We start from the raw sequence: 26,677 nt of genomic DNA, 5'->3' as shown, positions 1-26,677 counted from the left end.
AGGTTAGCTTGGGATATAGCTTCACAGCACAGTCTCACTCTACAGGCATCCTACATCCCATAAGAGCAAAATTTTGAGGCAGACAAGCTGAGCAGGACAAAGGCAGACCCTCATGAATGGAAACTAAATCAGGGGGTCTTCCAAGGTTTGCTCCATCTGTGAGGAGATCCTTGAAGTAGACCTGTTTGCATCCTTTCTGAGCAATCATCTGGCAAAGTTCTTCTCCAAGACTACATGAAGAAGGCATTGAAGACCAATGTCTTTTCTTTTCCTTGGGCAGGAATGTTCCTGTATACTTTTCCACCCTTTCCACTGATATCTAGATTACTCCTGAAGATTCAGAAGAAACCCCACAAGATTATTGTGATGACTCCCTTCTGGCTCAGACAACAGTGGTTCTCCCTTCTTTTTGATAAATGGCAGGGGGACATTTACTTCACAGAATGGATCTAGTCACACAAGAACATGGGAATTTGATACACTCTGACACCAATCAACTTAATTCCCTTTAGGCACTTGTTTACTGAGGACTTGCAGCAGATACTAATGGAGGCAGGAAAGCCTGCTACTAGAAAATTGCATATTAGCAAATGGAACTGTTTTTCTTGTTGGTGCTTACAACATAACCATCACCAATTCAGGGCAAATGTTAATCTGGTTTTACAATATTTTGAGAGTTACTATCCTTTGGCCTTTCTTATTCCTTCATCAAAGTTCCTTTATCGGCCATTTCCATATGTCTGCCCAGGCATTCTCATGTCAAAATGTTTTTGAAAGGGGTTTTTGCATAAGAGACCTCCAAGAAAATTGGTGGCTTCTCCTTGGGATCTTAATTTTGTGTTAGATAACACTTGCTCCATTTGAACTAGCTCAACTGATTGATATGAGGTTTTTAACATGGAAAATTGTTTTTCTGTCCTCTGCAAGAAGAGTGTTTGAGTTGCAAGCTCTTAATGTGAGCCAACCCTATCTCATTTTGCTCATAGACAGTATTTCTTTGAGAACTAATCTTTCTGTTATGCCTAAAGTTAATCCAAGTTTCCTTTAAGCCAAACTATCCATCTCCCTGTCATCTTTCCTTAACCTAAAAATAAGGGTACTCCATACCTTGGATGTCCTCAGACAACTCAAGTGCTTTCTTGACAGAACAAAATCTTTCAAATCTTCAGATTAACTGTTCATTTCTTGTAATGGTAAGAAAAACGGACACCCTGTTTCTAAACAGTCTGTTTCCAAATGGTTATTTCAGGCTATTACCTTATGTTATGTTCGCCACAACAAAACTATTCCAGGCAGGGTCAAGGCCCACTCTACCATGCATACCTCTCAACTTCCTAGATTTTCACAGGATGTTCAGATTTTTGCTTCAAAATTTCAATCTGTTCCTCATAAAATTTTTGTTTTTCTGACAAGTCACTGGGATGATCTGAGGAATGAAATGAGTAAATAATGTTGTATATTTGAGTTTCAGACTTCATATCCTTTATTAAATCCATTTTAATACACACCCTGTCATTCTAGCAACTTTAAGATTATAAGAGCAATACTGAAAATCTGTCCCTCTTTTTGGCAATTTGTACTCCCATTATGGTAGACTTTGTCCAGATTTCTTGGGCTAAGAGGTTGAGAGATATGCTACCAGGGCCTTCGTTTCTTTTATGACTTTTTGGAAAGGATTAAATTCTAGATGTATTCTAGAAGCAGCAACTTGGTCCTCTGTATATACTTTTACTAAGCATTATGAGCTTGATTCCTTCACTTGGTCTAAATCAAGCTTTGCTCAAGGACACACTCACTAGGAGTCAGCAAGATGGGAAAACCCTTTCTGCTGCAGAAATATGGTTTTGTATCCCTCCCCCAGAGGACATTCTTTAAAAATCAGAAAGGGAGTACAAAGCTGTAGTTATGGAAGTCTAAAGGGTTCTCTCCAGTCACTACTGGATATAGAATTCATCCCCTTTGCCATGGGGGTTCAGGATGCATACTACCATCACATCATGATGGACATGCAGTCCAGAAAGTTTTTCTGCTCCCAGCTGGGAGCCAGTCACTTCCAATTAAGAGACCTACCCTTTGGTCTTGCCACAGCTCCCTGCAGGTGTTCAAGTGTGTGGTAGTGGTTGTAGCTCATCTCAGATCGGAAGGGTTCCAAGTGTTCCCTTAGCTGGATGACTACCTCATCACTGTTTCTACCAGGTTTCTTCTAGTTCAGACCAGAAACTACCTGCTGCAGCTTTGCTTTCAGTTTGGCATCACAGTGAATCAAGACAAATTTCAGTTTTCCCTGGTACAGACTTTGGAGTTTCTAGGAGCCCACTTACATACTGCTACACAGATATCAAGGCTGCCAGTGAGCAGACTGTCCGCCCACCGCTACTGGGCCCTACAGCTTCTTTCCTGCCAAATGCCAATAGCCAGATTGATTCTTTAACTACTGGGGTTGATGCTGGCCATCATTACCTTAGTTGCCTTGGCATGATATTACATGAGAGTTCTTCAGTGGACACTTGTAATTGAGTGATCCATCAGATACCAACCCATGGGCTTTTGGGTTTGATGGACAAACGTTTGCAGGTCTCAGATAAAGTGGTAGATTCAGTCTCCTGTTTGTCCATTTATTCCTTCCCCTCCCAAAGTCACAATGACCATGGATGCTTTCCAGCTAGAGTAGAGGGCCATTGCATGGGAAGGATGGTCCAAGGTAGGGGTCTCCATCCAAGGCCAGGCTTCACATCAGTGTCTTAGAGATGAGGGCAGTCATCCTAGCTTTGTAGGACTTTCGGTATGTTCTTCCTCTGGGGATGATTTCTATCCAGAAGAACAACATGTCAGCAGTCTGGGACATCAGTAAACAAGGGGTGACACGTTCTTACCCTTTGTGTTAAGAAGTGATGAAAGTGTGGCAGTGGGCAATATCTTCCAACCACTTTTTCATAGCAATGGATATACCAGGGAAGTCCAACATTTTAGTGGACAGGTTGAACAGATCAATCCTGCTACCTCACTAGTGGTCCCTGAATTCAAAAGTGGCAGAACATTTTTTTTTGTCAATGGGACCAATCATGCTGCAATTTTTTGCCTCTGCAATCAACCTCAAATGCAGGAGGTTATTTTCCCTGATTCCCCCAGAGGGGGAGTCATAGAGAAATACTCTGATGCACGCTTGGCCCCCTAGTTTTCTCTATGCCATTCTTCATACCCACTAATTCCAAAATTTCTACAGACAGCACTGCAGATCATGGCCATCCTCATTAACCCTTTCTGGCCTCAACAGGTGTGGTTTCCTTTTCTCTGGCCTCATTTGATACACCCACCTTGGGTGCTGCACCCTCATCTGAGCCTTCTTTCTCACCCATCTAGAATGCTTCACTCAGGCATTCATGCCCTGAAGCTAACCACTTGATTTCTCCACTTTCATTGATGGCTAGTTCAGTCTAGACTCTCTTCCTAAGTGATCTACATTCTCACTTCTTCCCAGAAACTATCAAAAAATTTATATGAGTAAGTGGAGAAGATTTTTTTCTTGGACCTCCCAAAGGACTCTGGATCTTTTTTTCGGCACCTATTCCAGCAGTTTTAGACTTCCTAGCTTCCATTTTTCACAAAGGAGCTAGTTACGCTACTGTTAAAGTACAGTTAGCAGCTATTTCAGATTTCCATGTTGGAGAGAACCATACTACCTTAATTTCCCTCAAACTATGTAAAGCTTTCTTGAGAGGTACCATCCTTCTTAGACCCCAAGTAAGGATCCTACCCCTCCTTGGGATATGACAATTTTACTCCAAGCTTTAACCCAGCCACCCTTTGAACTTGCTGCCAGGGTGAACATTAAATTTTTGACTGGGAAAATACTTTTTCTAGTTGCTATTACTTTAACTCAGAGAGTGTCAGAACTTCAAGCTCTGACCTTCAAACCTCCATACATTATCTTCCACAGGGACAGGGGATCCTTACAGACTAATTCATCTTTCATATTTAAGGTAGCTATGGAGATTTCTTTCAACCAGTGCATCAATCTGCTGGCTTTCTTTCCAAATTTTTCTAATAAATTAAAATATATACTTCACTTGTTGGACGTACATCTCCAACTACTCTTCTACCTCCATCATACCAAAACTTTCAGGAGGACAGACCAGCTATTTGTCTCTTTTTCCAAAGCCACAAATGGTCAAGGTGTTTTGAAATTATCCTCAGATGACTAAGAAAAAAAGCTTGACATTACCTATACTAGTCAAGGCTCAGTCAACTAGATCTGTCTCAGTCATCTTTGCCTTCTATTCCAGGGCCTCAAATGATGATATGTGTGCTGCTACCATTTCATATAACATTCATGCCCTTATTTCCCATTATAAATAGATATATTTTACAGGAATATGACAGCTTTTGGTTCAGCTGTGCTCCAGAACATCCTTCCATGAGACCACCCTAAGATCTATGTAGCTGGGGACTTTGTCCCCTCCATTGAGGAATGAACAGAACAGATGACAACAGATACAAGAGTTATGTACTTACTGTCACACTGCCAGCCCAGCTATCAGGAATTTTGTAAATAATTCTATGTAATTTGTGAATATTGATATGATTTATACAAAACTGTGTGTAAAGTACTGAGCTAAAATGTAACCACAGCATGCCCTATTGGAATAGAACAGGAATGTACTTGTACTTGTGTGACTGTTTAGATGTATATGTTTAATGGAAACTGGAATACAGGAGGTTAACTTGAAAAACTTCAGTAAAAATAGTTGAAATTACATTTTTTATAATTACTGGGCCATAAAGAAAATATGTTATCTCTCAGTTTCAGTGTAGCAGCAGACACAATGTCTAGAGCTAGAAGTTTTTTGTATTGCCTTAAAACAGAAGTAATTGCTATGTTTGAGATGCAGAAGTGTTTTATTGTTTTATGACTTCCAGGATCAGCAAGCATCTAAAGACTATGTATTTTCAGAGAGAGAGCAGTTAAATGCTACCAGCTGCAGTGGGTTGTTTTTGAGCCTGGGAACTGAAGTCAGGTGACAAAAAGAGATGTCATGCTGCAAGTATCCCAGCAGTAATATTTGATATTAATTTAAGAACTCTCTGAGGGAGAAAGAGAAAGAGGCCGTTTTGTATCTGTCTTTTGACCTGACAACATCCATTCATCAGCTTCTGCACTTGCTTTGCTGTAAGTAAGTTCCTAGGGCATGTTAACTCTTTTACGTTCAGATAGGAATATAGTAAAGTATAGCTTAGATGTTTTCTTTATTTATCTGTGACTGTCCTGCAATGTTGTTTTAAATATTTCCTGTGATTTTGAACTCTGATGTAACTGATTACTTACTGAGTACTGTCTTGTTATTTTATTATTTATTATTAAATATATTTAAACCTTTTAATTGTGGCTGGTCTGTTTAGAGATATTTAAGCTCTTAGTGTATTTGCATATCTGTATGGTGACACTGTACAGGCAACTCCTAAATAGCCTTACTCTTGGTCAGACTACCATTTGGAGTAACAGTAACATTACACAGTAAGATTGGACACCCTTTGTTAAGGGCCTTAAAGTAGCTGATAAGAGTTAGCTGGTGGCAGTGAAAACTACCTTATAATCTGGGCAGAAGGGAGCATAGCTAGTAACACTGTACCAGCCTTTCCAGGGTGTGTATGTGTGTATGTGTGTGTGTGTGTGTGTGTGTGTGTGTGTGTGTGTGTGTGTGTTTGTATATAAATCAAATCTCACAGAGCATGTGTGTCAGCTACTAGGGCAGGGACATGAAGCACTGGTTGGACAAAGAGGGTACTGGAGATCTTGGTTTGGCCACTCAGCTTAGATCTCAACCCTATAGCTGTGCCAGTGGAGCGTCTTATTTGGGGATCTGGAGAAAGCGGGAGAAACCAGCCTCGGACTGACTGTGATCTCTGTGTGCTGTTAAGGGAAATTTCACTTTACTGTGTGTGTACTTGTCATCCTCCCAGTGTGTACGTTCCCCACTGTTGCCAGTGGTGAGGATTGAGACTCCTTGATTACTGGGTCAGTGCAGAAGCGTCATACTTACCATAATGATATATCTGTATTGTTTGATTCCTCCATCCCCCTTCCATCTCATGGAAGATTTTATCATGTGCTTCTGATATGAGAGTAGGTTCTGCCCCTTAACCAAGGTATTGTACTCAGTATCCTGTCTGAGACATTTCTTGTATAGTTGAGGTTGGTTACCTTGTTCTTTCTACTATTGTTCTGTCATGAGGGTGCAGGTAAACTCGATCTGAGGTAGTCTTGGGGACATGTGGGGATTATGGATAAGAGGAGCAGCCCATGTGGTGGATCCTAATGTCTAAGGGTGGATGAAGTCTGATCCGAGGTTGGATCCGAAAATCCATCCACTGAGGAAGGATGGAATCAGACAACAGAAATCAATCATTATGGTAAGTACGTAGCTTTCATTTCATAGCTTATCACTACTGTTGTTACTGTCCATGTATAACACAAATGTTTATGTCGCAAGTAATCATTCTGTTACTCAGAAGGACTGAAGACAGCACTGACCAGTGCTGTTTATGTGAGAGACTCTCACCAGCTTGTATTAACTTAGATTTTTGTGCAAGAACTTTCAAGTCCTACTCTGGCCAGCATGGAAATTTGAGAATGCTGAAGGAAACTGACCAGACTCACCATGCTTCACAAGGTAAGAAAGCCCAAATGTAAGAATCCATTGCTCAAATGATATCTCTATCCAAGGCCTGTTAGGTTAGGTACCCTTACTCAACTATCTTTTTCAAGGAAAGAATACTGAGTATGTTTAGCAATGAACACTCACGATAGTCAGCATATTTATGCTATTTGAATAATTTGTATTAATCCAGAAACCTTGTCCTGTTTTTGTCTTCTTTTCTCCAGGCCAAATGAGACAAGATTCAGAGAAAAGTGGTTAAAAGACATAATAGAAAGCAAGATGTTCTTGATGGAAACTGTCAATTTTTGAATCCGTTTGTCTGCTAAACAGTTGCATTTTGTGACTGGCTTACATTCCTGGAATAACATTAAGACTTCATTTGCAAAATGGAAATCCTATCATTATTTTACAAATGGAAACTAAACATTTGTGTACTGTCCATGAGCTTATGGGATTCAGGCTGCAAGGAAATAGCAGCTGCAGACTTGTAAAGCTGGGTTATTGTAGGAAACTATTATTTCTTACAGGTGTCAGGAAACTGCTACTTAATAACATACTATAAATTTAGTAGAATCTGAATGCACTGTAAAAAAGTCCAAACGGCAGTTATACCTAACATATATAATTAGCCCATATTTGTGTTCCTCTTTTATCTTGCCCTACATTGTCCAAATTATTTTTCAACACTCAAAAAAATATTTATGTGAATTTTAAAGCAAGCAGTATATCTTAGCTCTGACAAGGAAAAATCATGTTCGCAAGTAAAATTAACAACTTCATTAACTGAAATGTAAAGATTGTTTGCATTGTTTAAGATATCACCATCAACCTCTTTAGTCTAACTGTAAAACAAAAGTAAAGAAAAGTTTGTTTTAAAGAATAAAAATATTTTTTGAGTATGTATCTGATTTTTGTTTAACTTCTGTTTTTGATACTACCAGTACTGCCCACCACCTGTCTTGTTCTGCCCCTTATCAAACTCCCCAACGAAGTGGAGAAAAGATGGTATTTCTTGGTACAGTACCATACTAATAATAGATGAACATTTTCCTCTTTTGTCTATCCTAGGTCCTACCCTTTAAGCATGGCCGACAGTAACATCACTTTAGTTCTTATGCATGTGCTACACACCCTCCACCATAGATATTTGATCTGTGCATTCTTTTTGTTTTCCTGAGCTAGACCAACCACCACTGGGGGCTATATCAAAGCAGGTAACCTGCTGTTCTACTATGGGTGAACCAGAGTTTATGCTGTCATCCACAGCTCCTCACTGGCTGACACCTGCAGTGCCTGTGTACCCTCCTCAAGTCCAGGTTTCCTCAGTCAGTCTTTCTGCACCACAATGTCTTCTGTGAGTTTGGTAAGTGTACAAAGACACTTCAGTGATGTGTGCTTAAGTAACTCCATTTTGCTGCTGCACCTTTGAAAGTTTGTATTAAGCATCCTGTGCCAAGTAGCATTACTTAAACTGTCCATGTATTTCACTGCAAATAAGCATTCTGTCACTTATGTGTGTGAGAAGTCAAGTTTTTAAGGGTTTCACTTCATGCAAAATATTTACAACTTTAATATTATTTTTACTGTATATCCATGGAATAGTAACCAATTGTCTTAGATATACTTTAGTTATATTCATCAGTGCTCTGTTTTGCTTTAAGCATTTTTTGCTGTTTTTTAAAATACATTGGATGTATGACACCATGCAGGATAATCTGGCACTTTTGGTCTGCATAAGTTTTTAATGAAATTCTTCATTTCTCTTCTTATTGTAGTACACCTTAACAGATTCGGTGATGTGGGTCTCATTAGATGTGGTGCAATAAGACACACACTGAACAATGTTAAAAATCCTCAAATTATTATTATAGTTCTGTACCACCTCTCAACTGTCCAGATTTTTTACTCATACTTTTGTTCCATTTCTCATAAAATTGTACTTTTCTTAGGTTCATAGGTAGGTACTAGGCTATCGGCCCTGAGGCCTATACAAGCCCAGCCAAAAAGGTACCCTGGCTTTTGCCACCCAAAAAAAATATTTTCCTATGCCACTTTCAAGCAGAGCCACAGAGGTGATCCCTGGGGTGAATTTCCTATTTCCCACCCAATCATCAAGATTTTTCTTGAAGAGTGCTAATGAGGAGCTTTGTTTGATATAGATAGGTAGTTTATTCCAGAGTATGAGAAGTCTCTGGGACAGGAATCTATCCCTCCGGCATGTTCTGTTTATTGTGGTGACAAGGTTTAGGTCTCTAGAGCGTGCAGCTTCGAGGGATTGGGATTTCTTTAAGTGGAGCATGTCCAACAGCTCTGGGTTTGACATAGCTTTGTATGTTAGGCAGAGATCACCTCTGAGTAGGCGATATGCGACGGAGTAAAGCCGGAGTTTTTTGAGACGGTCTGCATAGGGCATCTGTTTGAGGCCGGTAATCCTCTTTGTGAGGTATTTCTGCGGCCTTTCCAGTTGTTGTAGATGTCTTGTGAGGTACATACCAAAAGGGGCGTTGTACTCTATAATGGGTCTAAAGAGTGATGAGTGGAGGAGAACAATGACCTCTTTTTTTCTGGATGAGAAACCTTTTGTGATGAGGTGTGCCACGTAGAAGGATTTCCTGACTACTGTGGCGATGTGATTATCAAAGGAGAGACTACTGTCCACCTGTGTCCCAAGGTCTCTTATCACACTTTCAGTGTTAAGTATACTACCACCTATGTTGTAGTTTATGGGTACAGAGTTTTTACCAAAGGGGATGACAATGCACTTTTTGGCATTGAGCTTGAGGCCATGGCTTTGACACCAGGCATCTGTCTCAGTGAGGCCCTTTTGTAGGGTGTCCACATCATTAGGAGTTTCGATTATGGCTCCTAGTTTGCAGTCATCTGCGAACTTCATTAGCCAAAGACCTTCTGTGTTAGCCTGTACTTCAGAGAAGTAGATACCAAACAGGAGAGGACCCAGGACTGAACCCTGTGGTACTCCAATTGTCACTGGTCTTAAGTCGGATTTGGAGTTTGCTACTTTCACAGTGTGGGTTCTGTCAGTGAGCCAGTTGGCAACCCATCTTGTGACATAGGGATTTATACCTAGTTTATTGAGTTTATCTATAATTCCAGAGTGGGGGATGGTGTCGAAAGCCTTGGCAAGATCTAGATAGGCTGTGTGAACCACCTTACCCTTGTCTACGGCTTTGGTGACTGCTTCAAAGAAGTCTATCAGGTTTAGGAGACATGATCTGCCTTTTACAAACCCGAACTGGGTGGGATCCAGAGTTTGGAGATTACCAATGTCTTTGTTTATAAGTTCCATGATGATACATTCCATGGCTTTGCAGACCAGGCTTGTCAGGCTAATGAGGCGGTAGTTCTCGGGGTCCGTGGTGGCACCCCCCTTGTGGAGTGGGATAACCGTTGCTGTGCACCATTCAGCAGACACAAAGCCTGAGGTGAGGCTATGATTGAACATGGTACTTAGGTGGGGTGCCAGTTCGTTCTGTAGTTTGTGTAGAACGCAGCCTGGGATGTTGTCTGGTCCCATGGATGCTGTGTTCTTGGCTTTGGAGAGTGTGGTTTTTACCTGTGCAGCCATGATTACAGGAACTTTGCATTCTGCCGGTATAGAGATGGGCTCTTTAGGGGGTGAGAGGGGGTAAAGTTAGCAGTGAACCTATCTGCCAGGATGTTGGCAATATCAGTTGGGTCTGTATATTTAGTGCCATTGTGCTGTAACTCAGAGCAGATCTGAGTGTTGCCGTTGAGATTCTTGACATAGCTATAGAATGCTTTGTGGTTGTCTTTAGAATCAGTGGCGATTTTGTTTTCATAACTAGCTTTGGAGGATTTTATCAGGGATCGCAGCTTCTTATTGAGGCTGATAAGGGAGCTCCTCCACTCGTGGGATTTTACTCTCTTTTGCAAGAGTTTCTTCCTTCTGTTGTACAGTTTGTTTATGGCAGGGGACCACCAGATTGGCTTCCTTTTTTTGGAGGATAGCGTCTTGGTTCTGTTTGGGATAGCACGATCCATGCACTCATGTAAGTGCTTATAAAGTGCAATTGTGTAGGATTCAGTAGTCGTAACTGTATTGTCCATCTGCATGGGTGTCATGAAGTTCACCACTTCTGTCTTAAGAAGCATGAAGTTGGCTTTGTAGTAATTTTTTACCCTGGTTTCCTTAATGGGGGGTGGAGGCAGGATGTTGATATCTAGGGTAATTAGCTTATGGTCGGATCGGACCAATGAGGCGTTGACTTCAGGTGTGGAACACCAGCCACTCATATTGGTAATGACTAGATCTAGGATATTGTTGCCCCTGGTGGGGGTGTGGATAAGTTGATCCAGGGCATTGGAGTTTATGAATTCCAGAAAGCGTTGAGCGAAGGAGTTGGTACATGAGTAATTTTCCCAGTTAATGGTGGGGTAGTTGAAATCGCCCATTATTAGGGTGTTTAGTTGAACCCTAATATTTTCCAGTACATCAAGAAAAGAGGAGTGGGAATCCTGGGGCATAGTGGGTGATCTGTAGCAAGCTACAATTTGGATTGCAGTTTTGCCCAGAGTTAGTTGCACTTCGATAACCACAGCTGCATTATGCTGAGCAACTAGCCTGAAGGTGTGGATATCCTTAATGAATATGGACACACCTCTGCCTTTGGTGTTCCGGTCCAGGTTACATGGCCGAAAAGTGTGGTATGAGTTATAGCCTGGTAGTGTATGGGGTGCTCTCTGGAGCCTTGAACCAGGTCTCAGTCACTGCAAAGATATCAATGTTCTCCATTTTAAGGAGTGCCTCGAGTGAGTGCATTTTGAGATTTAGACTTCTAACATTGAGTAGCATCACCCTCAGTTTTTGCTTTCCTGTTCCTGTTACAGTGGTGAATTTGTCATTTGAACCTTGCCTAAAAAAGGCACTATAGGGGTTGCAAGAACCTTAGCCAGTATCCGGAATCCCAGGGGTGACAGGTGCAGGCCATCTCTGGCAAAGCATTGTGGTCTGTCGACCATGTCATCCCAGGCAGACAGATACTGGATCCCTTTAGAATGGCACCAGAAGCTTAGCCAATTGTTGAAGTCAATCATTTTGTCCTTGTACTGCGGCATCATTCTGGGTGATGGCAGAATGCTACTCAGGGCTAGGGTCATACCTGCCTGGGCTACAAGATCGGAGAGCTCTTCCATGTCTCTCTTCATGTAGTCCAGGGAGGTACATCTCAGGTTGTTCACACCAACATGGACAATGACAGAGTCATATTTATACTTGTTGTGGAGTTACCTGTGTGCGTGGGTTATGTGGCGGATCCTGGCACCCGACAGGCAGCTGACAGTAACCTTTTCCTTGTTTAGCCTGGTGAGTGGGACATCAGTGTGTCTGACTATAGAGTCACCTATGACTAGTGTGTTGGGTACGTTGTTTTGCCTTATTGGCTACGGTTGAGTGGCACACTGAGTCTGTAGGCTATGTGTCATTTGGGTTGTGTTGGGGGGTGGAGGTTGCTTGCATTTCTGCTTTGGAGGTCTCTGTTGCTTAGACAGATTATTATTGAGAGCCTCTGCAAATGTTTTTGTGTTTCTATGTGTGGATTTTGGTGGTGAAGATTTAGTGAGACTATGTGAAATGTGTGGTGTGGTGCAAGTGTTTACCTTCTCCTCTTGACTGTCAAGTTCAGTCTTGATTGGAGAGAGCTTTACCTCCAGTTTGGCTAGATAAGTGCATCTCTCACAGGTTGTAGTGTTGGGTGATAGGAGGAGAGGGTTGTCTGTGTACATGAGGCAATTTCTACATTGACCCAAGATGCCCAGATTCATCAGATAGACAGGAGAGAACACTGGGAGCTGACCCTTGGACATGCCTGAATAAAAAACTATTTTCCTCTAGATAAGTGAGGAAAGTGAGTACAAGAGCTGTTTTTCTCTAAGCAAGTGAGGAAAGTAAGTACCAAAACTGTTTTCCTCTAGGTAATGAGGAAGGTTGAGTGCTGTAGTAATTAGTAGGTTATTTAGTGCTTACAAGTTCTGAACAAGTACTGATCACGAATAAGCAAATTCAAGTGTTAAAAGTAAGAATCTGTATCTGGACTAAACTAGTTACAGGAAAGGGGGGAAACAAGTGCAAATGTGGGCTTTTAAATCAGAAAGTTGACAGAGATGGAAAAACTGCCCAAATGGCCTATAACTACAATTTCTGGGCCAGAGCCACTCCTTATGTGGTAGATAGGTTACCTAGTGCTTACCACTCCCACTGATAAGCTAGAAGGCTTCCCTCCAACACAGAAAGCTTGGGGGGGGGGGGGGCTCAGAAGCTTACATACAGTCCTGGATACAGCAATGTTTTCTGGCAAATCATTGAGGATTGAAGTCAGAAAATAATGACAGACATTTGATTTTTAGACTTCATATCCTTCAGAACATTAAAGTTAATGCAAAACTTTTTATTCTATCAAATGTTTTATAAAAAGTGACCCTATTTTTCAGCCTTTTTTCCTCCCATTATTTGTGGCTTTGTCCAGATTTCTTGGTCTAAGAGCTTGAGAGGTATATGACCACCTGCTGTTATAGTAGAGTTATTTTACAAAGAAGTATTTCTGGTGATTTGATTCATTTAACCTTTTTAACAGTCACAACTCTTTATATTCAAGTGGGTGACTTTGGCAGTAAACACATCACCACCACTTAAACCAAAAATATTAATTTTATACATAAGGAGCAAACTCTTGAGTCCTTGAATCTGTTGTCTTTGCTGGAGTTCTGTAATGTTGCTTTTAAACTTATGTAAAGTAAAAGGACTAATACAGATGGTTGAGGACCCAAGAGTTTGTTTCTTGTATATGCTGTAAACATTTAGTCATTGTACACATTTATTTGTTTGTTTACTAACCAAGTGAGTACACTGGTTTGAAAATACTTTTCAGACATGATCTGGGCAAAAGAGGCAAAGAAAATAGACAGTCTTCTAGCATTAGAAGAAAGATTAGTTGTGTAAAATCTTACCATAACCATAGATGTCCTTCTCTTCCATGTTGCAGCATTCTCACATGTGGGATCCTCCACCTCAGGTGACCCAAACGTCTGGCTCATATACCAAAGCTTAAGCCTGGCTGCTGTCAGGTGCGTGGGATGTCCCACGTAGGGACCATAAAACGTGGGCCATAAATGTGACATCCGCATGCACAGACCTCAGAACTAAATCCCCAGTTGAACAAGAGTCTAAGGGTAGCTGAAGGATGCCATCCAGATAGAGAAAAGTCCTCTAGGGGAAGGAGGGATGGAAGGAATACTCTACAACATGGAAGAGAAGGACATCTATGGTTATGGTAAGATTTTACACAACTAATCTATGTCCTTCTGTTCTCATGTTGCAGTATTCTCATGTGTGGGAAAGTACCACAGCTTATGCAGAGAAAAGGGTGGAGGAAGAAGTAGCAGTCTGCAAGAAGCCATGGAGGATGGCTTTTGCAAATCCTGCCCTAGCTCCGGAGATGTTATCCAATTTATAGTGTTTAGTGAAAGTGTGTACAGAAGACCATGTAGTTGCCTCTAGGATAGTGGCTGTATCAAGACCTGTAAGAAAGGCTCCTGAAGAGGCCACCACTCTGGTGGAGTGGGTTCTAACTGTGTGGGGTAACTCTTTACCATGGAAGGAGTAACAGAAGGATATAGCTTTGCAGATCCAGGAGGATATGTTTGGTTTGGATACAGCTTTCCCCAGGGCCTTGAGATGAAAGGATACAAAGAGTTGGTTGGACTAACTGATGTCCTTATTCTTATCCAGACAAAACCTGTGCACATCTAGGGAATGGAGAACTCTCTCACTGTCATTTTGTGGCAAAGGAAAGAAGGTAGGTAAATGGATAGACTGGTTAAGAGACAGTTTATTGACCACTTTGGGCATGAAGGTGGGGTTAGTATGAAGAGGGACACTGTCTTGATGACAAATGGTGTAGGGTGGAGTAGCCATGAGTGCTTGTAGCTCTGAGACTCTTCTGGCTGAAGTGAGGGCTACCAACAAGACAGTTTTCCAGGTACACATCTTTAAAGTGGTGGAAGCTGCTGGTTTGAAGGAGGCAGAAGTAAGTTTTTCTAGAACAAAGTTCAAATCCCAAGGGGGAGGAATAGGTTTCCTTGGTGGTCTGATGTGCAGGACCCCTTAAGAAACATCTTCACCTCCAATCTTGATACTAGAGGTGGATCTAGAGGTAAGCAGGCTGAAATGGTTGACAAATGGACTTTCACTGAAGAGTATGAACGTTCAGATTTTAGGATCTCACACACATAGGCCAAAACTAGAGGTACATCTGCATGGAAGGGGTCTAGTTGCCTTTGAAGACACCAGGAGGAGAACCATTTCCATTTTGATAAATAGGATCTCCTAGTAGTAGGTTTTCTGGCCTCCTGCAGGACAGATAGCATGTCCTCTGAGTAAAGGTATCTGAAAGGGATCAGAAGTTTATCACCCACAGGGTAAGGTTGAGGGTTTTCAAATGAGGGTGGATGAGAGATCCCTTCTGTTGTGGGAGAAGGTCCACCTTGTGAGTCAACTTGTGGTGATTGCCCTTGGCAAGAGATAAAAGAAGGAAGAACCAATGCTGCCTTTGCCAATAGCGGGTCACTAGCAAGATTTTTGGTTTGTCCCACTGAATTTTCAGCAGGACTTTTTGTATAAGAGAGAAGGGGGAAGGATACAGGAACATCCCCTTCCAGGATATTGTGAAGGCATCCACTCCCCATGTTTGTGGTGAAGGGAGCTTCAGCAGCTGTACTTATCTGCTCTGAGAGGAGGCAAACAGATCTATCTGTGAAGTGCCCCATTGGTGGACAGTGTCTAAGAAAACATCATCTTTGTGTAACATACATTCGTGGTTTTGAGACAATGATCTGTTGAGGGCATCTGCCTGATCATTGTCTTGTGATGGGATGTAGACCGCCTGTAATGCTACTCTGGATTGAGTGGCCAACTCCCATGCTTTTATGGCTAGCTTGCACAGTAAATAGGATCTGGGCCCCCCTGCCTGTTGATGTACCATATCACTGTGGTGTTGTCTGTGAAGACTTGGAATGAGCCTGGGTGTAGGAGAGGGAGGAAAGTGTTCAGAGCTAGGAGAAGAGCAGTCATTTCCCTCACATTGATGTGTTTTTCCGGAGGGAGGGCTCGCATTGAGCTTGTACCTTGAGGCTGTTCATAGTGGCCCCTCATCCCAGATCTGAGGCATCTGCGTACATGTGTTGACCTGCCTTGATAGGCTGTAGAAGGAGTCCTGGATTCTGTAGGATTTGCTGGATCCACCACCTTAACTTTTGTTTCAGACAGGTTAGGAAGGGCATCTGAAAGTCCAGTGGGTGGTTATGCTGGGACCAGACATTCTTCAAGTACCACTGGAACTTCCTCATGTGTAGTCTGGCAAGGGGCACCATGGAAAGAGTGGCTGCCATTAACCCAGAAGGTGAAGAAATTCCCTGGCTGAGATGTGGGTGACTAGGAGTAAATTTTGGAAATGGCTGGTTAGAGAAGTGACCTTTTCTGGTGGGAGGAAGGCCTTCATCAGATCTGTCCTTAATCTGCAACCCAAGAGGAGTTGGTCTTGGGATGGAGTGAGGGATGACTTGAGTAGGTTGAGTGTGAAACCCAGACTTCCTAGTAGAGAAATAGTGAATTGCAGGTGTCTCTGAAGAGTGCTTGCTTCTTCTGCTTGGATGAGAAGGTTATCCAAGTATGGGAGAATCTGTATGCCTTTTGTTCTGCAGAAGGCTACCGCTGGGGCTAGACACTTTGTAAATACATTTGGTGCTGTAGACAAGCCAAAGGGCTAGGCAGTAAATTGATAGTGTGAGGATGGCACTGCAAAATGTAGTAATTTCCTGAAGTCTGGGTGGATAGGGATATAAAGGTATGCTTCATTCAGGTCCAGGGTGGCCATAAAGGCCCTGGATGTCAAAAGTGGAAGAAGGGTTTGCTAGGACAGCATGCAGGAAGGGGTTTAGCAGGGACAGGTCCAGGATTGGCCTCCATGGGCCATCCTTTTTTGGAACCAGGAAGAGTCTGGAGTAAAAACATTGACCCTCTTGTCCTGGTGGGACCCTCTCTATGGTTCCTTGTAAAAGCAAATCCTGAATGGCCAAGGGTATCATGTTGAGTTGTTTTTTTGGAGAGAGGGGTATGCCCTCTTGCCTGATCATGAAGTACCCTTTTTCCACTATTGATAGAATCCAGCGGTCTGAAGTGATTTGTTACTATTGGGGAAGACAGTGAGTGGGTGGGTAATCGTAAGTTCTACCCTGGGATCAGTTCAGGAGCCCTGTTGACAGAGGCCCAGGTTACTAATCTAATGGGGAGGCGAAAGCCATCACTCTGTGGCTAGGCTTATAAATGCCCATGGGCAGATAGCCTAGTACTTACCTATGAACCTATGAACCTATGAGAGAGATGGGCAGAAAGGGGGAGATAGTGAGGGGTATTTAGGCAATCACGCAATGTTAGGTCTGTCTGGAAAGGGCTGCCTGGAAATAGTGTGAGAGGAGCTAGGCCTTGTGGATGAGGGTTTTCTGGCCCCTTTCCTTGGCTTTAAAGAAGAGGATGGTGTAGGTGCCCTTCTAACAAAGCTTGGTTTTGCTGGGTAGTTCCTATAGAATTTAGGAACTGGGGATACAAGTAGATGCTTCAGATCCTGTAGTTCTTTGTTTTTTTTTCCTGCAGATTTTTGAAAAGTTCCTGCAGATTGCTTACTGAAAAGGAACTTGTTGTCCAAGGGGGCATCCGAGACCTTGTTTTTTAAGTCATCTGGCAGAGGTTGAAGTCTGAGCCAGGAATACCTACGTAAGACAGATGCAGATGCAGCTGACCTGGCTGAAGCTTCAGCAGCACTGTAGCTGCATTTTATTGAATGCCTGGCTACTTGTGCTGCTAAGGAAAGTTTTGAGGCAACCTGAGGCTTAGTTTGGGAATCAGGCATAGAGAAGAGGAGAGTAGAGTAGAGGCCTGAGACATTAGATCTAGGGCATACTTTACCATGAGTCTGGTAATTGATGGCCCTAAAGGCCAGAGTTGAGGAAATGTAAATCTTCTTTTCTAGTCTGTCCATCACCTTACTGTCCTTATCTGATGGCAGCAGAGAAAAGGATGGATCTGCCTAAATTGTTTGTCAGCTGCCACAGCAATCATAGCAGGGTCTGCCATGGGAGGTTTGATAAGATATTTATAATCATCAGGAACCTTGTAGACCCTGTCTGGCCTTTTTTGGGCCAGTGACTGTGATTCTAGGGTCTTGGAAGCAGAGGCAAAGGCGTCCAAATATGCAGGAATCACAGGAGGAATAGCAGAGGGAGAGGGGACTCCATCTGCAGACGCTTGACGCATCTGTTCTGCACCTCAGTCATTTGGGTAGAGTCCCATTTGAAATATTCTCTCATTTTGGAGATAGTTTCCCCAAAGGTTATGCCTTCTGGTGGGGAGTCCCCTTCCAAGGAATCATCATCTGGGCAGCATGCTGTATGGTCGTGGGATGGCCCTAAGCAAAAGAAGCAGAGGTTGTGTGTATCTTTGTGCAGAATTTGCTGACTGCACTTACATTTTCCTTTCCTAGATGACATGGACGACATCAGCTAAAAACAGATAAACAGTAACCTAGCCTTAGCCAAAAAATAAGGAAAGATTCTTTAATGGGGTACTTATCTTTAACGTAGTCAGTAGCATGGAGCAGAATGAGCAGGCTGACATTCGATTGCAGCAGAGAAGTTCTGAGGTCTTTGCATGTGGATGTCACATTTATGGCCCACAGTTTATGGTCCCTATGTGTGACGTCCCATGCACCTTGCAGCAGCCAGGCTTTCATATATGAGCTGAACGTCAGGGTCACCTGAGGTGGAGGATCCCACATGTGAGAATACTGCAACATGAGAATACAAGGACATACACTGTTATAGTAAAATGCGTGCATATAATATTCTGTGGTGTGTATGTATATATATATATATATATATATATATATATATATATATATATATATATATATATTATAGCACTGAAAAGGTGTTCTAGTTGTAATATGGCAACATAATAGGGGTTAAACATTGCTTTTAAAGAGTGACAGTACATATAATACCAATTTTCTTTAAGATAAAGTGAAAGAAACAGTAAGTTCCAAGAGATGAATACAGTAAAGAGGTAACAGAAAAATGGAAGAGAGTGAGATAAAGTAAGACTGCAATCTGCATGAATAGTGAGCGTTGGTGAATAGTTTGAAGTTTGGCCAAGAATACCAAGGTATTGTTCTGTGACTAGTATATTAGAATAGAATTAAACAGGCTCTCATAAGCTAGAGGTTTACCATAAATTAAAAAGACAAAAGGGCACAGCAAGAAGATTATCCAAGAAAATGAAAACTGAATGGTACTAATTCATACCGTAATGAGTAGATGGGATAGGGCGTGGTAGCTTAACCATAATAGATCTCCTTCGTGTGCTTCTTCAGGGAGTTTCTAAACACATTGTTGTTTTTCAGCAAGCAATTGTACACGTAAAAGGTCTATGTTAATTTATGGTCTCTATGGGAGATTTAAGTTCTTTGTTGCAGGTAGCCATTGTTCTAATTACAGTTTTTGAACTAGGAATATATTAGTGAGTTTTCATACACTGCAGTGTAACTGGGCCCAATCCCACTAATATATACTTTGGAATCTGTGAAATGTGGGCAAACATAATTCAGTTTTTTTTACTGAATCACTGCCAAGCTTTCAGACCTTAAATTAGCTACAGTCATTAGGTTAGGAATATGTGGTTGCTTGTTTTATAACTTAAATATTATTCTGAAATGATGTTACATTTTTGTATATACATGAATATTTGGTACCTGCAGTCATCCTCCTTCCTACTATAATTAAACTCCTTTCATTTCAGTAAGCAAAAGAGCAGGCATGCTGTGAAGTTGAGGTTTACCTTACATGCTAAACTGGAAAGGAATGGTCAGGAACTAAATTATACCTATTGAATTCTGTCAGAAAAGTACACTCCCTTCAGATTTCTGGATTACGTTTCCTTTCCTGAACATTTCTCATATTGAGTCCAACACTTCACTGAAGGAAGATTCATCTTCACTTGCACCTACTTTTGGAAAAGAGGTTATGTCCCAAACAGTCTTACCCTGACAGTTACAAGATGGCTTAGTGTTCGTAGTGTATAAAATGTGCATTCGTAAAAGGAGGTTGCTGTGGTTGGGGTTTTACCTGTATTCCAAGAATCACCAACCTCAAACCCTTAACCCTTTGCACTAGCTGTCATTCTTAGCACATACCTGATACCCATGGAATGAGACCAAAATCTGACCCGTTATTCAGGTTATACTGTGGCAAAAGCTGGGATGATACTTAAGACCATGCTCAAGACCATGCATGGTGTGTGGTCCAAAAAGCCTTAACCTTTCCTGTGCACCCTTCTTGGATGGTGAGGTAGATAGCTCATTATATGCAGCTGGTGAAGTCTCTGTGCTATTGAGGCAGCTGTGTAACAGGCTTATGCATTTTACTTGTGTTGGCACCAAACAGAAAAATACAGGTAATATAACCAAGGCAAACAATAAGTATGGAGGGCTTTGCAGAGGGATTTCGAAATTTGCCCTAACTAATGGAGAAATAGAAGTAAAATATAGTGATTGTGATAGGCTAACTATTCCTTTAGCAGGAAGAAATTCATGTGTTATCTAAATACCTAGCAGAAGGGAGTACCACCAGAAAGATTTTTCTGCCTTTTCAGGGCTCAGCTTGTTGAAATACTTATCAGTGGTATAAACAACAGATGGCAATTGGAAAGAGGCCTTATCATATATCCTACTCAACTGTACAGATTTTCACAGAATGTCCAGATTTTTGCCTCATATTTTTTTCTCGTTTTTCATAAAATTGTGGTTGTCTGGCAAATTATTGGCAAGTCATTATAGACTAAAGTCAGAAAATAATGACATACGTTTGAGTTTCAGATTTAATACCCTTCAGAAATTTCATGCTAAAGCAAAACCTATTTTTCTATCAACTTTCTAAGTTTGTAAGAACAATATTTAAAAATTGTCCCTGTTTTTGGGCCTTTGTCCCCCAGTTATTTATGGCATTGTCTTAATTTCTTGCTCTAAAAGGTTGAGAGGTATAATGTATGCAGTACATCTGTTTCCATTAGCAGTAAATCAAACAAATGTTTAGCTGGAAAGAAAGTATGTAAGTACATACACATACACACACGTGTGCGTGCGTGTGTGTGTGTGTGTGTGTGTATGTATAATATTTATAGATATATATATATATATATATATGTATGTATGAATGCATATATATATATATATATATATATATATAATATATATTACTTAGGTACAAACAGAAATATACAGTAGACTTCCACTGCTTTACAGTAAAGTGATGAAACCTCGCTGCCAGCAAGGGACTGTAAATAAAAGGAACACACAGAGGAAGCTGTTAGCATTCTTGCTGCACAGCTAACTCTCCCCCAAAGGCAGTGAAACTCGGGCTCTTACTTGAAAAGCTAACTGAATGTAAACAATAGGATCACATGACTTAAGTACTGACCAAAACAATTGAATAGTTGAAAATCTTTGACACTCTCCCTTTTAGCCCAGAAGCCTCCTGCAAGGGCTTGCCTCTCAAAAAGAATTATTATAGTTTCATAGGTGTGTACTAGGCTAATGGCCCTGGGGCCTGTGTAAGTCTAGCCAATAAGAATCCCTGGTATAATGTCAGCATACATTAGTTCCCATTGCCCCTATCGAGCAGGGCAGTTGAGGTGATCCCCAGGGTGAATTTCCTATTTCCCATCCACTCGTCAAGATTTCTTTTGAAGAGGGCCAGTGAGGTGCTCTGCTTGACGTGGATGGGGAGTCTGTTCCAGAGGATGGGGAGTCTGTGGGTTAGGAACCTATCCCTCCAGCATGTTCTATTTAATGTGGTAATGAGGTTGTGGGCCCTGGAGTGTGTGGCATGGTGGGATTGTTTTTTTTTTAGATGTAGCATGTCTAGCAGCTCTGGGTCAGACATGGCTTTGTAGGTTAAGCAGAGATCGCCTCTAAGGAGGCAAAATGAGGCTGAGTATAGCTGGAGTTTTTTGAGTCTGTCAATTTAGGGCATGTGGTTAAAGCCTATAATCCTCTTAGTGAGGTATTTTTGTGGCCTTTCCAGCTGTTGCAGGTGTCTAGTGAGGTACATGCCAAATGAAGCATTGTATTCTACAATAGGTCTAATGAGGGACGAGTAGAGTGGGACAATGACCTCTTTCTTCCTAGATGAGAAACCTTTTGTGATGAGTTGTGCCACATAGAAGGATTTTCTAATGACAGTGGCAATGTGGTTGTCAAAGGAGAGGTTGCTATCAACCTTTGTTCCCAGATCTCTTATTATACCTTTTGATTTTGGTGTACTACTGTTGATGTGGTAGTTCATGGGCACAGAGTTTTTCCCAAAGGGAATAACAATTCATTTTTTGGGCATTTTGTTTAAGGCCGTTATTCTGGCACCAGTCATTGGTCTCAGTGAGGCCACTTTGTAGGATGTCTACATCAGTTGGGGATTCTGTTATGGCTCCCAGTTTGCAAGCATCTGCAAACTTGGTCAGCCAGAGTCCTTTTTTGTTGGCTTGAACTTCTGAGAAGTAGATGCCGAACAGAAGGGGACCAGGACAGATCCCTGTGGGGGACACTACTCGTGACTGGTTGGTAGTCAGATTTGGAGTCCGCAACCTTCACAGTGTAAGTCCTATCTGTGAGCCAGTTCGCAGTCCACCTTGTGACATAGGATTAATGCCTAGTTTAGTGAGTTTATCAATGATTCCCGAATGGGGAATGGTATCAAAGGCCTTGGCAAGATCTAGATAGGCTGTGTGTACCCCCTTGACCTCATCCACAGCTCTGGTGACAGGCTCAGATAAGTCAACCAGATTGAGCAGGCATGATCTACCCTTAACAAATCCGAACTGTGTTGGGTCCAGAGATTGGAGATTTCCTATGTCCCTGTTAATAAGGTCCGCAATGATGCGCTCCTTAGCCTTGCATATCAGACTCGTCAGGCTAATGAGGTGGTCATTTCCTGGGTCTGTAGTCACTCCCCCTTTGTGGAGTGGGATCACTGTGGCCATTCTCCATTCAGAGGGTACAAAGCCTAAAGTGAGGCTGTGATTGAACAGGGCACTCAGGTGTGGTGCCACTTCATTTTGGAGCTCATGTAGGATGCAGCCAGGGATATTATCAGGTCCCATGGAAGCTGTGTTCTTGGCTTTAGACAGTGCAGTTTTAACCTGTGCAGCAGTAATATTAGGAACTTGACACTCATCGGAATTGTGATTGGCCCTTTAGGGGGTGATATAGGGGTAAAGTATGCACTAAACCTGTCAGCCAATTTATTGTCAATATCAGCTGGCTCAGTATATGTGTTGGCATTGTACTGTAGCTCAGAGCAGACCTGAGTATTGCCATGTAGGTTCTTGACATAACTAAAGAATGCCTTGTGGTTGTCTTTAGTATCTGCTGCTATTTTGTTTTCGTAGCTAGCTTTAGAGAATTTGATGTGGGACCTTGATTTTTTGCTAAGACTAATTAAGGATTTTTTCCAGTCTTGGGACTTTACCCTTTCCTGCAACAGTTTCTTCCTTCTGTTGTAGAGTTTGTTAATGGTAGGAGACCACCAGACTGGCTTCCTTTTTTGGAAGAAAATGTCTTGGTTCTGTTTGGGATGACTCTTTCCATGCACTTGTGAATGTGCTCGTACAGTGCATTGGTCTGTGATTCAGCTGTCATGCAGCTATTATCTAACTGCATGGGTGTCGTAAAGCTTGCCACGTCTGTTTTTAGGATCCCAAAGTTTGCTTTGGAGAAGTTTTTCACAGTGGTTTCTTTTACAGTGGGTGAGTGGGGGATGTGGATATCCATGGTGACTAGCTTGTGGTCAGTTCTGACCAGGGAGGAGTTGATTTCTGGAGTGGAGCAGCGATCGCTCATGTTGGTTATGACCAGAGTGAGGATGTTGTTACCCCTAGTGGGGGTAAGAACAAATTGGTCAAGGGAATTGGGATTTATGAAATCCAGGAATCATTGAGCAAGTGAGTTAGTACCGGAGTAATTTTCCCAGTTTATGTAGGTGTAATTGGAGTCCCCCAGTATTAGGGTGTTGGGTTGCACTTTGGTATTTTCCAGTATGTTTAGGAATGTGGAGTGGGAGTCTTGGGACATAGTGGGGGATCTGTAGCAGGCAACCACCTGGATTTTTGTCTTATCCAGTGTTAGTTGTACCTGGAGTATCTCCGAAGTGTTGTACTAGTCTGGAGGTGTGCCTATACTTTATAAATATGGAGACACTGGCACCTTTAGTGTTTCGGCCCAGGTTTTGGGGTCAAAAAGTGTGGTATAAATTATAGCCTGGTAGTGCAGGGATACTCTCTGGAGCCTTGAACCAGGTTTAAGTCACTGTACAGATATCAATGTTTTCCATTTTACAGAGTGCTTCGAGTGAGTGCATTTTGAGATTCAGACTTCTAGCATTGAGTAGCATAACCCTCAGATTTCATTTGATTGTAGCAGTTATGGTGGTACTTTTGATATGAGGACATTGCCTAAAAATGGCACTATAGGGGTGGCAAGAGCCTTAGCCAGTATCTGGAATCCCAGGGGTGAACGATGCAGGCCATCTCTGGTGAAGCATCGAGGTGTGTCGATCACGTCATTCCAGGCAGACAGATACTGGATCCCCTTAGAATGACACCAGAAACTTAGCCAATTGTTGAAGTCAGTCATTTTCTGCTTGTACTGTGATACCATTCTGGGTGATGGCAGAAAGCTACTCAGGGCTAGGGTCATACCTGCCTGAGCTACATGGTCTGAGAGCTCTTCCATGTCTCTTTTCATGTAGTCCAGAGAGGTACGTCTCAGGTCATTCACACCAGCATAGACAATGACCGAGTCATATTTGTAACTGCTGTGGAGTGACCCAAGTGCATGCATAATGTGGTGGATCCTGGTGCCTGACAGGCAGCTACTACTTACTTTAATGATGCTATAGCCAAAACTGTCATGATATTTACTTTGGAAAAAGAAGAATTGTTTTGTTAGCAGATACTTCACAATATCCAAGGTCAGTAGAGAATAGATTTGTGGTAAAGAAAAAAATCAATACTGATTAATGTGTTTATAAGCAAAATGATTTGATGAAAATATTCAGCAGGGTTTTAATTGTATAAAACACAAGAAAACAACTCTTTAAGGAGACGAGATGTATTGTATCTCTTCTTTTCTCACCTCTTCAGCTATATATTATAGTTATTTCTAATGGGTCTTCAGTGGCCACAGCTTTTTAGTTGTAATCAGTGCCAAGAAGCTCAGTGTGCTGTCAGTTAACACTAGATGGAGAAAGCTTTATAAATGAAGACAACAGTGAGATACCTGCCTGTAGTTTTCAGGAGTATCCACTCAACATTCATTGAATTTTTTGCAACAGATGTTCATCATTATATCACTGTTACAGTAATGCTAATGCAGCCACTCTTGTCAAGGCTTAGGCGCACATTCCCCTCATGCTGTATATCACACCTTAGACCTATGTGCAAGACTATGTGCTGGTACTTAAAGGATGTGCAGGCACAAACATCCTCAGAACTTTCTTGCTGCCAGTCCATGGAACAAGACTTCATCTGAATCTTTTTGTCTGTCAGGCATATGAAAGGATCCAGCTACCTTCACTAAGGACAGCTATGCACACTGTTGGGGGCACTACCTCTTGAGTTTTTCTATAAAAAAAATATATTTTTGTGTCATACAAGAGATGAAAATGGGACTGCAGTTGGCAGATCCATTATACAGATAGGCATATAAAGTGTCTTTTTTTGTCTTGGACCTGACCATAATACTAAAGAGTTTTCTATTTGTCAAGGCTTTTTGCTCGAGATCTTAAGAAGTCATTTGTTGGCTTTGAAATGTATTTAGAAAATGAACATCTATAGGATCTTGCACATGCTAAGATGCCATTGGAATCCCTTTCCTCGGATGTCCGTCCACTGCCGAGAAAAAAAGTAAAAAAAAGCAGAAGGAAGATGTAATTTTCCAGTTTCTTTCATCAGGTTAGAGTCAGATATCTTTGTTGAGGCTAATGATAAGCCAGCAGACTTTCTGACATTTAGGCCTCTTACCACTGTGAAGACCCTTTTGGAGGCAAATAAGGCGCAGGCATCTAGTACATTCCATTCAACTGATCAGATGGCCAGCAAAGCTGCAAAGAGAGAGCTGAGCCTGGTCTGAGAGACTTGAAAGTATTCCACAGATTTTAGTCAGTGAGGGCATCCTATTCACTCTCATGGAGGTAAATTTAGAGTCTGTTTTCTCACATATTTTTTCTCTGGATACCTCAAAAAGGGCAAAAATAGATACATTTCCCCTCCTGCTGCCCTTTGTCTGTGGGACCCTTAATAGTAGTATAACTTTTCTTTGGGACTTTTTAAAGTCCTTATGTCTTTAAAACTTTTAATTTTCATTTGCCTACTCCATTTACTCCTCATAAAAGGAAGAGAAACACTTCTGAGGAAGATATTTCAGAATCTGATTCCGAGCCTTGAATTATTCTTCCCAAATGTAGAGGCTGAAGCTGATGACACTTTGTCTTCAGACTCACCAAAAGAATAACTTAATCTTGGTGATTCCATTCATAAGATGATGCAGCACTTTAAATGGGAGGGCAAATAAGTTTTAGAATCTTAGAAGAGATATTACAATTTACTACATATGGAAATTTCAAAACCATCTGCTGCGCCCCTTGTCTCAGACGTTTTGGGGATACTTTTCTAACTACTTCTTTAGCCCCTGAATATCAAACTTCTGTGTCTGAGAAATCAGAAAGCTATTTTAAAAGTCTCTGAAATCCATAAATACTTATACAAGTATTCTTCCTCTGATCCAGCAGTTATTTCTGTACATCTAGACAAGGCATCGCAAATTCTTCCTTCCTCCAGTGCTTTACCAAATGATAAGGACAGTAGAGCTATGGACAGGTATGGAATG

The 26,677-nt window shown here is 41.7% G+C and overlaps 1 protein-coding gene across 4 annotated transcripts in view; it reads left to right on the top strand.

The window, feature by feature from the left end:
• The window catches only part of AKAP14 (A-kinase anchoring protein 14), a 543,111-nt gene extending 535,554 nt beyond the window's left edge, over positions 1-7,557 (top strand). For all 4 annotated transcript variants that reach the window (XM_044057355.1, XM_044057354.1, XM_044057353.1 and 1 more), the window contains one exon: positions 6,881-7,557. In XM_044057355.1, the coding sequence (XP_043913290.1) occupies positions 6,881-6,965 (85 nt within the window). In that variant the 3' untranslated portion in view covers positions 6,966-7,557. The remainder of the gene's footprint in view (positions 1-6,880) is intronic.
• The last annotated feature ends 19,120 nt before the right edge of the window (positions 7,558-26,677 follow it).

Source organism: Protopterus annectens, chromosome 15.part0 (assembly GCF_019279795.1).
Source record: "Protopterus annectens isolate FY-2018-M chromosome 15.part0, PAN1.0, whole genome shotgun sequence".
Classification (NCBI taxonomy): domain Eukaryota; kingdom Metazoa; phylum Chordata; order Ceratodontiformes; family Protopteridae; genus Protopterus; species Protopterus annectens.
The sequence above is the reverse complement of the archived record's forward strand: the minus strand, read 5'-3'. Positions and strand labels throughout refer to the sequence as shown.